The following is a 14297-nucleotide window of genomic DNA, read 5'->3' as shown; positions in this document are numbered from 1 at the left end:
AATTTTTAATTTTTACTTTTACCTCTCATACATATTCTCCTATCCCTCACACTTTACCAAGCTCATTCGGCATCCAATCCGATGAGCCCCTCTAGCTATTCTGCACTTTAGCGAACTTGGGTGAGTATTTTTTTCCCCCTATTTCTCTTCTTTCTTTTTCTCACCGACTACTCCCTTGCTTACTATTGCAAAACAACAGTGAAGAAAGAGATATCTCTCTTCATTGTTGTTTTAGTAATTTTTCTTTTTAGAAAATTTTGTACATTTTTAGATAATATTTTGAATCTCAATAAAAATAATTTGATCCAATGTGGCGGCCGATAGAATCGATATGACCGATATGTATCGTTTTTCTTAACAACCGATGTTGATCCTGATACTTAGTTTCAGGACGCTGCTTTATATTCCTTCTATTTATCTGAAGTGTTCTATATAGACCTACGAAAATAGCTTGCATAGTAGCTAACTGGGGATATATATTTCTTGTATTTTGTGTTCTCTATACACTTGGATTTGCATTCCTGTGGAAAAGTACCACTGCCATAGTACAATCGTTTGGAGAGGGAAATGGGATCCTCTGTCAGGTTAGTGGACCTAGTGCCTGTGGGAGCTATTTTTCCTTTAGCTATTTGGTCAACCTCGGATTAGTCCACACTCCATATATCATTGCATATTGGTGCATAGTTATCACCTGGGGCTATCATCGGTTAACTTGAACTTGTTAGATATTTTTGCATATTATAAACCTTCAAGATTGGCTAATTTTATATGCCTCAAAAGTAGAGATATTTATCTGATTCAATTGTTCCCCTTTTTCTTTATATATGCTCTTACAATCATGTAACAATAGAAGATCCAAACCTAGAATAGGTTTGGAGAGAAGAGAAATGAGAAGAAGAGAAGAGAGGATTTTGGTGAATGTATTTCTCTCCAAATGATAAAGGGGCATGGGCCCTATTTATACAAAGTCACCATATATCTAAATAGATAAATAAAATAAAATCAAATAACTCTAATACCCCCCCTCAAACTCAAGGTGGATTATAAACTGAGAGTTTGCTAACTAAATACTCAAAACGCGGAAGAGGAAGAGATTTCGTGAAAAAGTCAGCAATCTGCTCCTCAGTGCTAAGGTGATGGAGAGAAATGATACCAGCTCGGTACTCCTGACGAGTGTAGTGCATATCGACTTCAATGTGCTTCGTCCTCTCATAAAAATTAGGATTTTCAACGATCTTCTTAGCACTATCATTGTCGACATAAAGAAGAGTTGGGAGGGGCAATGGAACACCCATATCATTAAGGAGGCGACGGAGCCAAACAATCTCTTTAGTCACCGTACACATAGCATGACACTCTGACTCAGTACTAGAGAGAGACACCACATTCTGTTTCTTGCTGCGCTAGGAAATTAAGGAGTCTCCTAGAAAAATGCAGAAGTCGGTAGTAGACTTCTGATCAGATTTGTCACCAGCATAGTCTGCATCGGAATAAGCCCGCAGAGCTAAAATGGAAGTCGATAGCATGAAAAGAGAGCGGGTAATGGTGCCACGAAGATATCGAAGAATACGAATAAGAGCAGCATAGTGAGCAGTTCGAGGAGCCTGCATGAACTGAGTGACAAGACCAACTGCATGAGAGATATCAGGCCAGGTAATAGTCAGATAGACGAGTGCCTCGACCAGCTGACGATATCTAGTTGGATCTGGAAGAAGCTGACTGTCATCGGGCTGAAGCTTCACATGAAGCTCAACTGGGGTAGCAGCGGGACGAGTGTCAGTGATAGTGGCACGACTGAGAATGTCTGTAATATACTTCTGCTAGGGCAGCAAAAGACCATGAGATGACCGAGCAATTTCGATACCTAGAAAGTATCGAAGAGGACCAAGGTCCTTCATCTCAAACTGACTCGAAGAATGCTGCTGAAGAGAGCAAATCCCGACCGAATCATCTCCGGTGATAATTATATCATCGACATATAGAAGAAGGGGGACCCTACCCTGAGCAGAAGACCGCAGAAACATAGATGGCTCAGAGGGACTCTCCTGAAATCCGTAGGCTGTGAGAACGCTACGAAATCGATCAAGCCATGCACGAGGAGCTTGCTTGAGCCCATAGATAGCTCGTCGTAGTCGATAAATGTGACCTGGGAGAAGGGGGAAACCATGTACATCTCCTTATCAAGAAGACCATGAAGAAAAGCATTCTTCACATCCATCTGATGAAGAGGCCATTGGCGACTGGAAGCAACAGCAAGAATAGTACGAACAGAGGTCATCCGGGCAACAGGAGCAAAGGTCTCCTCATAGTCTATCCCGTATTCCTGAGTAAAGCCCCGAGCAACCAGACGAGCTTTGTACCTAGCAATGGATCCATCAGGCCGATACTTGACCTTAAAATTCCATTTGCAGCTGACAGGCACGATGTCGGGCGGGCGGGGGACATCCAAAGAATGCATATGCTGAAGGGCTTGAAGCTCATCTGTCATAGCCTGCTGCCACTCTGGAACCTGGACGACCTCACGATATGATCTGAGCTGAGGGATAGAGTGGATGGCTGCAAGAAAGGTGTGAAACTGGGGAGAGTATGTAGCGGAAGACATCAGAAAACCATACCAATCGGGAGGGCGATGCTCACGCTCTGGATAACAACGAGCGGGTGCAGAAGCTGTCACAGTAGAGGATGGGATGGTAAGAGGGATACTACCTGTAGAGGGAGGCTCAATTGTAGGAGGGGGACACGACCTACGAGTGTAGAAGTATGGGAAGTTCGTCATGGGAGGGGGGTACTCCTCTGAAAGAGCTGGAACCTCAGTGAGAGAGCGGTCTGGAGTGGTAGGTGGAAGTGATAGTAAAGGAGTGTCAATGGGTAGAGGAGTATCAGGCAAGTGGGGGCTGATGGGTGGGGCTGAAGCAGGGACATCTTAGGGAACGGAAGATAGGATAGATGTAGGAAGATCTAGAAAAGATAAGTCTAAGGGAGCCAAAGTATCGGAGGTAAAAAAAGGTATCTCTTCTAGAAAAGTGACATGGCGTGATATCCTTAAACGACGAGCATAAGTGACATAACAACGATAGCCTTTATGCTTAGGACTATGTCCTAGAAACACGCATTTAGCTGCACGAGGGGACAACTTGTTGCGTTCACCCAGAGGAAGAAGAACAAAACAGGTGCACCCAAAGACACGAAGATGACCATAAGATGGTGAAGTACCATAGAGACGCTCATACGGGGTCACACCACCAAAAACTGAAGATGGAGTTCGATTGATTAGATAGAGAGTAGTAAGAAGGGCGTCAGCCCAATAAGAACAAGGAACAGAAGCCTCAAAGAGAAGAGCACGAGTGGTCTCAAGAAGATGACGATGCTTTTGTTCGGCAACACCATTTTGAGCAGGGGTATAGGGACACAACTGCTGAGGTAGAGTGCTGACAGAAGCATGAATAGAACGAAACTCAGAGGAAAGGTACTCCCGAGCACTAGATCGACTGAATTGAGTACGAACCATAGAAGAGAAATCATGATAGATCTGACATACCTCAGAACGCTGACGCATAAGGTAAATCCAGGTGAGACGGGAGAAATCATCAATAAAACATACATAATAGAGGAAACCAAGACCAGAAGAAAGAGGGGCAAGACCCCAAATGTCAGAGTGCACAAGATCGAAAGGTGAATCTGAGATACTTTCACTAAGAGGAAAGGAAAGAGCCCGATGTTTTGCCAACCTACAACCAGTACAAGGAGACAAATAAGAAAAATGACTTCTGCCTAAGAATCCAGACTTGGATAATGCCTTGAGACGTTGACTCGATACATGACCTAGACGCCGATGCCACAGATCTGAAGGAGATAGAGGAGTGACAGGACAAACACTAGGGCTAGGTGGAGGAAGATGAAGCTGGTCTAGATAGTAGAGCCCATGAATTCGACTACCGGTCCCAATCCTCTGGCCTGTTGACGTGTCCTGCACAACACACGAAGTAGAAGAGGACACAGTGTAACCAGAGTCAGAAAGCTGAGTAACAAAAATAAGGCTCATTGTAAGACCAGGAACAAGCCAAACATCAAATAAAGTAAGACGACCAGTAGGATCCGTGGTCGGGGTGATGTAACCAATGTGAGAGATGGGATAATGAGTCCCATCAGCAGTATGAACATGAGGAAGAGCGGTGGGGGTAGGGGCGAGACTAGTGAAAATGGATGAGCCACCAGTCATATGATGTGAGGCGCCAGAATAAAAAATCCAGGATTTTGTCATACCAGAAAAAGCAGAGGCACAAATAGAGGCACCAGTGAAGCTAAGGCTCTCACGGCTGACCAAAACACAAGGTGCCATTAGAAGAGAACCTATCAAACACCTTGAGGGTGTTTCGATTTTTTTTTTTTCTGACTTAGGCCTTCGTCAAACACCTGGTGAACAGTGCTGTTAACCTTGACACGCTACCAAATAGATGTCAAATTTGGACAAGTCTGCTGAAAACTTGAGGGCTCGACATAGTGGACTTTCGTCGAACATTTGGTGAGCAATTGCTGAAAACAGAACTGCTAAAGAATAAGAGCTCGACACACTAACATTTCGTCGAACATTATGTGGGCACTTGCTGGAAACCAATTCTGCTACTGTGCTGTTGCTGCATTTGACACACTAAACTTTTGTCGAACACTTGGTGAGCGAAAACGTTGAATAGTGCTGCTGAATGAAAGAGCTGAGAACAAGTGAACTTCCGTCGAACACTTGATAGGCACTAGCTAAGAAATGGGTTGCCGTGCAGAAAAAGAGGGTTGTGGACACTCTAACTTTCGTCAAACACTTGGTGGGCGCTCACTGAAAACAGTGTTGCTGGAAGAGACTGCGACTGTGGTGATGGTAAGGAGAGGAGCTCGCGCCAAGGAGAAGCACAGTTGTGGCTGACTGCTGCTGCAGTGGCGGTGGCTGCTGCTGCTACAGCAATGGTGGCTGCTGTAGACAAGATGTCGAAGTGAGAGGGAGAGGCTGCCGTGGAACTGTCGAGCTCGAAGAGGGTGAAGGAAAGAAGAAGAAAAAAAAATATATATCCAAAGAGAGAGCAATGAGATAGAGAGAGATTGTTGGAGGAGAGATCCAATCTTAAGAAATGTCCCTAATGATCGGGAGGCTCTGATACCATGTAACAATAGAAGATCCAAACCTATAATAGGTTTGGAGAGAAGAGAAAGGAGAAGGAGAGAAGAGGAGAGGATTTTGGTGAATGTATTTCTCTTCAAATGATAAAGGGGCATGGGCCCTATTTATACAAAGTCACCATATATCTAAATAAATAAATAAAATAAAATCAAATAACTCTAATAATGCTGGACTCAAATTTATTTCCTTAGCTACTAAAGTTTGGCCAATATGCCAAAGAAAAGCATGTCGACTAAAATATTCATGATTATTAAGTTAATTAAATTTGGAATGTTATTATTTAATGGACTAGAATGTCATTATCGTTAAGTGGCTTCAGACCATGGAATTCAAGAAGGTGAATATTGGATGATGACCTTTAGGATTTGTATTAAAAATAGCAAGACTCAGGAAATTTATTGAGGATAAATGAAATATTGAGGCTCCTTTTATGTGAAAAGCTGCTTATTCTCAGTTGGCATCCTGATTCCATTTGTTTGAAGTTTCGTCCAAAACTGAAATGTTTTGTGTTTCAGTCCTATCCGGTCTGATACTAACCCTGATATCAATTGAAACAACCCTAATGATGATATTTTCTGAAGTGCGTTTTAGATTTTGTGCTTGATTTGACTTGAATCCAGTTTGTACTAACCCAATATCAATCTCATTGCTTACATGCTATTAGATCTTGTGTAATCCATGGAAAAGTAAGATAAGGAAGACTATTTATCAAAATAAGTCCAAAACTAACATAAGAAAACTAGAACCAAAATTGATTGAAACTTTATGTTTTTGAAATTAAAGCTGAAACTTTTTGAACCATGCTTGATTCTGCTACATCTTCTGACGTGCACGATTGTGTACCTTAATCAGCCTTGTATTTTCAATGCGATTATTTTAGACACATAGTAATGCAAGTTTAGCTTCTTACTATGCCTTATTGCCTTGTACTTACCTCTTTCTTGCTCAATGAGGTTCTTTTTAATTTTTATGGTTGAAAATTTTGCTTCATGTCTTATCCAGGATTCTCTCCGATATGCGAACTCTGTCAGCAGATTGGATGGCTAATACTAGCAAGGCCGAACCGGAAATGCATTCACTGCAAGAACATGAGGAAACAAGACAAAATACATTTTACCCAAGACCAGTTGCTCCAACAGCTGCTCAGGTTTAGTCAATCTTCTTGCTGCTGTTTGCTAAATGTTTTGGTGAATATTTATATAGGGAATTTACTGAAAATTTATTATACAAATTGATATTGTGATTGACTTCTGTAAGATTTCTTTACACCTTATTACAAACTGACTTCTTGTTGCTAGTCAATTCGAAATTCATTGAGTTGCATGTTGGTGCTTCCTGTTATGTGTTTCTAAGATCTTATTTCTGTAGAATCTAAAATTTTATCTTCCTCTTATGATATTTTGAAATCTACTCAATTTCTATATGCTATTCTTCTTGCAGGTTCACTGTTTACAATTTCTTATTTGTGAGCTTGTATCTGGTGGGAGTTTAAGAAAGCCTGGAGGTCTATTTGGAAACAGTGGTTCTGGAATATCAGTTGAAGATCTTAAGCAACTAGAGACATTCTTCTACAAGCTCAGCTTTTTTCTGCATATTTTGGATTATACAGGTCCTTGTTCCCATGCATATTTGGAAAAGAATTTTTTGTTTCTCAAAGTTCAATTATGGCAACATGGTTGTTACATACTTTCATTGTGCTGGATGTCTTTGAAATACTTGGAACAGTTTCTGTCCTGAAAGATTATTTGTCAGTTAATAATAGCACACTGAAGGATCGCGTGATTGCTATTGTCAATGATAACCTTCACTGGAGTGTCTGGCTACTAATCTTAAAGTGCCATTACAGATTTTAGCTAAATGCTGACATAAGTGAGACTGTTAGAGATTGGATGTATTGATGTAGTGGTATGGTTTATTACCAAGCCTGAAGGTGTCAAGACTTGGATTCTTCTGAATGATGGGCGACCCATGACCTTGTTTATTTTAGAGTCACTCTTAAAGACAAGGCTCTTTCCTATTATTTTTTTAGTTATATACACTGTTGAGAAGCTAAAACTGATAAAAATGTTCACAATACAATTTTTAATTCTGTCCTTTGATTATGGTTGCCTTGGACAAACTGGTAAATCTTGAAATAACTCTGAACGAGAGGATGCTGTTACATATTCCTATATTTTTAAGTGGTGGTATGACATTCCAATGATTTACTGGCATACCTTCCTTCTGCAGCAGCGTCTATAATGTAAAGATTTAAAGACAAATATTGTCTACTTTTTTGTTTTGTTTCCATGAAGTTGGTGCTTTAGTTGGTTTGTAGATTCATGACCCATGTTGTGGTTTGTCTTCTGTGAGAAAATGTCCTTTGTGTAAATTGTTTTGATCTTTATCTAGTGATAGGCACTACTTTCATGTAAATACTATACCAGCAAAACTAGAAAGTGCTTCTAGATTCATTATCTCAAATTTTATTTCTCTTAAAGATTAAAATTAGAAGAATATTTTTTCTATGAAGATATTCACAGAATGATGATTGATGTTTGCAGCAACAATTGGTACATTAACTGATCTTGGATTTCTTTGGTTTCGAGAATTCTATTTGGAATCTTCTCGTGTAATCCAGGTAAGACTTTAATATGTGACAGCAATACTTATTAATTGCTTGAGAGATTCCTGCCGTTTTTGCTTCATGTGTAACTTTGGAAGTTGAAGATTTTTTTGTTATTGAAGGTACTTCAGCATTCAGATAATCATAATTTAATTACAAAGATATAGTTTCAGTATTCAGGTCATCATAATTTGATTATGGAGGAATGGATCGAATGGTTCTTTGATGCAATTATGACTACAATAATTTGTATGCACAACTTGTGTTTGTTTATGTGACATTAACCTAAGTTTCCTTGGCCTGGATATGTATTGTTACCTCATTTACACTTGTTTTCTTTTGGCTAACAGCTTGAGCACACCCTTGAATTACTGTCACTTATTTCTAGGAATTATGATGACTCTTGGATAGAGTTCGACATACGCTTGGCTATTGTAGCTTTTGGATAGGGTTCCTTCTCCTATATCTCCTTTGTCTAACTCTCTTGGTTATTATGTCTTCTTCTAATGCATGAAGCCATGAAAAGCCAAGAAAGTTCTGGTCAGCATAACAACTGAAAATGATGTCATGATGAGTGTAAGGAACTAGGGATTTCTTAATCCTGCATCAGACCAGTCAGTGGGGATGCTGTGCGCACTGATACTTGGATAGAACGCTAAATTGCTAATCAGTTTAGACAGTTGTAAATGATGTTATAATGGGTGTGGGGGTATTTTAAAATCTAAATGATATTTATGCTGTTGCACTGGTACTCAGATAGAATGATAAGGCCTATATGGCTAGTAAGGAAGATTTTCTGTTTTGGCTTGCTGCATTGAACTGATCCTTTGTAGGTACTGCAAGTGCTGGCAGGTAAGCCTCGACACAGGACAGCTAAATGACTAACACTTAAAAATGTGCTCTTGAAATCATATTAATGTAAGTTATTAGATGTGGAATGTGGATAGAATGCTACTTGACTTGTTAACTCTGGATATGGCAAAATTAAGCTGTAGAAATACTTAGCCCATCTGTTGATTATGCAATTATTGTTCATGATTCAAACTCATTTCTCCTTTATGATATATCTCTTCTCTTTATTAAATATGGTTGTGTCTTTTTTCCTGGAAGCTCTCAATATATTTGTAATATAAGATTGATTTATCTTCTCCTTTGCTAAATTTTTTTTTGGTTGGTAATTCACAAACTTTTGATGAACATGTAGTGCTATTATCTGCAGCTTAGAGAGCTATCTTTATTTGGATATGTTTTTCTTATAGTTTCCAATTGAGTGTTCACTTCCATGGATGTTGGTGGATCATGTGATTGAATCTCAAGATGCTGGACTTTTTGAAAGCATTTTGCTTCCATTGGATATCTACAATGATTCTGCTCAACATGCACTTACTGTGCTGAAACAGCGATTTCTTTATGATGAAATTGAAGCAGAGGTATGTTAAATGGAAATGTCTTCATTTGAAAAAGAAGTCTGGGGCATTGTTTGGTTGCTAATTTTATCAATGAAAAAGAATAAGCACATCAGTTGGTTGTGTAATTTTATTGATAAACTGATAAATAAAGTATTGAATATATTTGTTTCACATGTTAAAAAATGATGAACATGAAGTTTGTCTGTACAACATGTCATTATGTAGGGTTGTGATGGTCCTGTGGTAGGTGCAATGGCATAGTGGTTGCGATGGCTATGCAGCACAGTCTGTGCCAGCCCATGTCTATCAACCCTTTCTGTGACACGGCTATCTTTTTGCTCGAATGTTTTGATGTTTTCCTATTAAGCAAATGGGAGTTTCATTAATCTTATATTTTATTAGGATGATGAAAGGCCATATCTCCTGTACTTCTTTTTTTTTTGGCAATTCTAACTAGGTTTTGTTTCTCTTTTCTTTCCTTGTAAGGAAAACATTTCCCTTTATTTGTATATTTTCATGTCATATTTTTAATATGCTATTGACATTGGCAGAACACATTATAATACTTACTTATTTAGATTCTACTTGATTTACAGGTTGATCTATGTTTTGATCAGCTCGTTTACAAGCTTAACGAGAGTATCTTTTTGTATTATAAGAGCTGCGCAGCAAGGTAAGATAATGTGATATTCTATTGTTTTCTTTAGATCTTTCTATTGCATTAAGCTCTCTCTAATATTATTTTTTGTAGTGCATTACTTGATCGATCATATATCTCTGCATGTGATGATGGCGAAAAGTATTCTGTTAAACCCATTCGATTTGATGAGATTTTCAAGTTGAGAAGAGTAAAGGTATGGTGGTTTAGCCAATAAATCATGTGAAGTTTGCTATATTATATGCTTTTGTCTTTTGTTGATTGCATCTTTATAATTTCTTCCACAAGATGCTATTTATATTCATCTTTATATCTTCTTCTACAAGCCCATTGCCCTGGGTACTCCTCTTTCTTTTCTCCTCTCTCTCTCTCTCTCTCTCTCTCTCTCTCTCTCTCTCTCTCCCCTCTCTCTTACTTCTCCTTTTCTCTTTATACAGTGATAAAGGAGTTCTTTTTGCGCCAAGCAGCCTATCGCACAAGATTTTCTTTTATACAGTGCTATTAGGCTATTAGGCTAATAGCACTGTATTAGCCTAATAGCATGACCATTAATTCTTGGCCATGCTATTAGGCTATTAGCATGACCATGCTCATGCCAAGTGTTGGTAGTGTAGACTGTGCATATGGGAATATGGGATAGTAACGTAACCAATATAGGAACCATATAAAGGAGCGACAGAAAGAGGGAGGGAGAAGAGGATGATTGGTGTGTACCTCATGTACAAAGAGAATGGAATGGAGATAAGCAGAGAGAGATATTGCTATCATCAATATGGGTGTTGTGTGTGGGAAGAGCTAGGGTATCCCGCTCCTTTCCCAATTAGAAGTAGGGTTCATATGCACAATAATTGATGAGGCATTGAGACCTCTTATGTTAATTAGTTAACAGAGCATTGAAGTGACATTTATGTAATACCAGTCAGTACATGACTTGACATTACATGAAGAAGACCAAACCATGCCAATCTTCTTGTACTGTGCCAATTTGCTGCTATAAATTCAGGGCGGCACGGCCATGCCGAACCGTCCATAGATCCATGCTTAAATACTGTACAATTTATCTACAAAATATCTATTGCCAAGGTGGAAGAAGAATACTTATTTTATCTCATGCAGACTGGCAGGTGATATATTTTTTCTTACATATCAATCTCACTTGTAAGGGGGTGAGATATGCATACAATTGTTGTATACATGTTGCAACACCTAACTCATCGCATCTCTTGGCAAGAGTACTTCAAGTCTTAGATAAAAATAGGACAGCCCATCACAGCCAAATTACCAGCAAATATTAGTGACAGACAATACTTCAGGAACAGCCATTGCTAATGTCCAATTTCCATGCATATATCTTATTGATAGCATGTTTAACCTTGCAAGATAATATTTGTGTATGTTCTTTATCTTCCTGTCATTTTTATGAACTATTTGAATATCTTGAATTATGGCATGTTTATAATCATGCATCTATTAGTGGCTATATGTCAACTGTCTCATCACAGGTAATTTTATGTGCCTTATTGTTTAACTTTATCATTTTTCTAATTTTGTAGATAATGGGGACAATTTTTTATGCTTGCAATCCTGTTAAACGTAAATTGTTCATATAATTTCAGACTGCAGATGGTTCTTTAACTTTTTAATCAATCACAGCCTTATTGCTGTTTCCGTGATGTGGTCTCGTTATTTAACATTCTCTTTACCATATTTTTACTTATTTTTCTGATTTTCAGGTGTTAGGTAGGGCTATTGATCTTAGAAGTTTGATTACTCAAAGAATGAATAAATTATTCCGGGAAAATATTGAATTTTTGTATGATCATTTTGAAAATGCGGATATATGTGCCGTCGTGGTAAGTTTGTTTCCTTTTCCTTTTCTGCAACCTTTTCCGGTGAAATTTTATTGCTTGATCTTTTTAGGAACTAGACTAAGTCTATGTGGCAAGGCAACTTTCAGATACTACTTTTGGAATGTTACTGACTCAGTTCTGTGACTTATTTCTAGGAATTACAACAACTCTTGGATATCTTGGAGCACACCCATGAATTACTTTCACAATATCTTGAACTAGATTCGTATCCTCTTATGCTGAATGAGATGCAGGAGAATCTTTCTCTCGTCTCATACTCTAGTCGTGTCTCTTCTCAGGTTTGGTTTTTCATCTTTCATTATCATAGTGAACTTTTTATCTGTTAAATATATTTCTAATAATGTTGGAAAGTTATCCTTCTCTACTCTTGTAACTTTTATGCCCCATGACCCCCAATTGAAAATTATGTTGGCATTTAACATTTCTTTTTAGCATCATTTACTAGATCTTGCTGCTTTATAAAGGTGTGGGAGGGAACACTAGGAAGAGTAACAAGCTAACTAAATTGATCATTAAATGAAACATGAGTTGCTTGATTATGACTTACTATCATGACGAGTTGATGACATTAATACATTATAATGTTGAGGAGACAAGACTCAACTCACTCCCCCTTTTCCTTATTTATGTTTGTGAAGTGATTTTTCTTATCCTGCCAAGCAAAGTAAGATGGAGCTTAGTTGTCCATTCCTTATAGTGAAATATCTCTTTTCATGCCATATTTAAGATGCAAGCTGACAATCATTATCATGACGATTAAGCTACCTATACCAAATGCTATATTTTGTTTTAGTTCTCAAGGATTTTCATGACAGTGGCTCGTGTCATGCCGACACTCAGCGCAACCAAGCTTGCCACCGGCACATTTGTTAGATGGTGGCACGCTTCTAATTTCTAAATATATTTTCAACATATTATAGGTTCTAAAATAGCTATTAAAGCCTACATTAGGATCTTTAATCTTAGATAATGTTGTAAAACATCAATTTTTCTATATATCAATAGTCAAGTAAAATATGATTTAGCATGTGCATTAATTGGCATATTTAATGCTATATCTATTTAGAATGACTCGCAGAAATGACAGTTCTAGCTTTATTTTGGTAAATCTAGGATGATTAATCTTGGATTTGGTCTCTATACTGAATAAAATAGGAAGAGAAAGTATGAAAGACATCTTTTGATGGGATTTGGCATTATCATTCTTGGATCAACCTTCCCTTCTCCTAGATCTCTCTTTCTCCTTGTCGTTTTGGTTTTGGTTTGAGAAAGAAGCCTACCAACATGGGTCTGCTTGAGTAAGCTAAATAGATATCGAGTGGCACTGGGGATGTGCTGCCTAGTACCCTACCAATCTCGACTGATACATTAAATACTAGTAATTGTACACGTTGGCATGGGGTGGCATGCCTTAGTTGTACACGTTGGCACCGACTGACACAATAATCCTTGATTGTTCTTTTACCTAAACATGCTGGACCTATATAGACAATATGGGCCTTCTTATTTCATTCCCCACCTTATTGATGTGTAACAAGGCTTATTGTTCTCTAGAGATGCTACTTCATGTGATGTTAGAGGTGATGGATTCTAGTCATGAAACAACCTCTTTAGAAATGAGGGTAATACTACATAAATCTTCTATCTCCAACCTTATTGACTTATTATTGTTCCAATCCTGCCCTCTAAGTTTTTGTAAATGGAGGATCACAAGTTTTTGGGAATTTGAAATAAACCTTGGGCCAAATCAATGAATCACTAAGAAGGGAATATTATATTTACTTTGAATGCAAATATTTCTAATCCACAAATTGCTTTTGTTTCTTTCTCTCAAATCTGGCCAGTATTTCCTAATTTTGCTTTAGATTAAATGTTGAAGTGTTCAACTTCAATTAGGATGGGTTGATTTGATTTAATTTAAATTTGCAGTTCTTTGGTTTCAATGAGGTTAAATCTAGGAAAATTTTGCAATTTGATAGTTCTTATTGCCAAGATTATTTCATCCATGAGCTTAGGCTTAGGTTAAGGTTCATTTATAGACTAAGCGCTACTTGTCACAAGGTTAGATATTTCACCTAGCAAAATCTTGTGTTGTGTTTCATTTTGACATAGTAAGGCCAATCCTCTCAAAGTCCACATTGTAGACATGCCTTAAAAATAATATAGAATTGCATAACTTACAAGTGTGCTTAAGCTCTTCTTTCGACATTTCACCACATATATCCAAACCTCGTCTCCACTTTGCAAGTGTCCATGTATGACCCCTTTATCAGAGTTGACCATAATGTCTTAAGCATCTGTCTCACTCAACAAGCTTTCCTTGAGAGTACTCCACAACCTGGTGGCCCAATGCCTTCAAGTTCTTGCATAATTAGCCCTATGAGCCAAGCACCATACTCCCAAGATTTGATCTAGACTTTGTTATGGACATTTCACGAGGCCATCCACGAAAGTTGCTAAGTCCCTAACACAAGACTCTTGTAATACCACAAATCATGAAGAGGCTTGCAGAAAGACAATAGTTTTGCACATGAACATCAATATCATAAGTTTTGAACACAGTTGTCCATAGTTGTGCCACTTAGTA

The 14297-nt window shown here is 38.2% G+C and overlaps 1 protein-coding gene across 4 annotated transcripts in view; it reads left to right on the top strand.

Annotated features, from left to right (window-relative positions):
* The window catches only part of LOC140793594 (protein PIR), a 56377-nt gene that overhangs the window by 27144 nt on the left and 14936 nt on the right, over positions 1-14297 (top strand). For all 4 annotated transcript variants that reach the window (XM_073145154.1, XM_073145155.1, XM_073145156.1 and 1 more), the window contains 8 exons: positions 6170-6314; positions 6608-6776; positions 7711-7787; positions 9032-9202; positions 9778-9854; positions 9933-10035; positions 11573-11692; positions 11845-11988. In XM_073145154.1, the coding sequence (XP_073001255.1) occupies positions 6170-6314; positions 6608-6776; positions 7711-7787; positions 9032-9202; positions 9778-9854; positions 9933-10035; positions 11573-11692; positions 11845-11988 (1006 nt within the window). The remainder of the gene's footprint in view (positions 1-6169; positions 6315-6607; positions 6777-7710; positions 7788-9031; positions 9203-9777; positions 9855-9932; positions 10036-11572; positions 11693-11844; positions 11989-14297) is intronic.

This window comes from Typha latifolia, chromosome 8, assembly GCF_019914945.1.
Source record: "Typha latifolia isolate L0001 chromosome 8, TyphaL0001v2, whole genome shotgun sequence".
NCBI lineage: Eukaryota > Viridiplantae > Streptophyta > Magnoliopsida > Poales > Typhaceae > Typha > Typha latifolia.
Note: the sequence above shows the minus strand (reverse complement) of the source record. Positions and strands in the feature narration are given on the sequence as shown.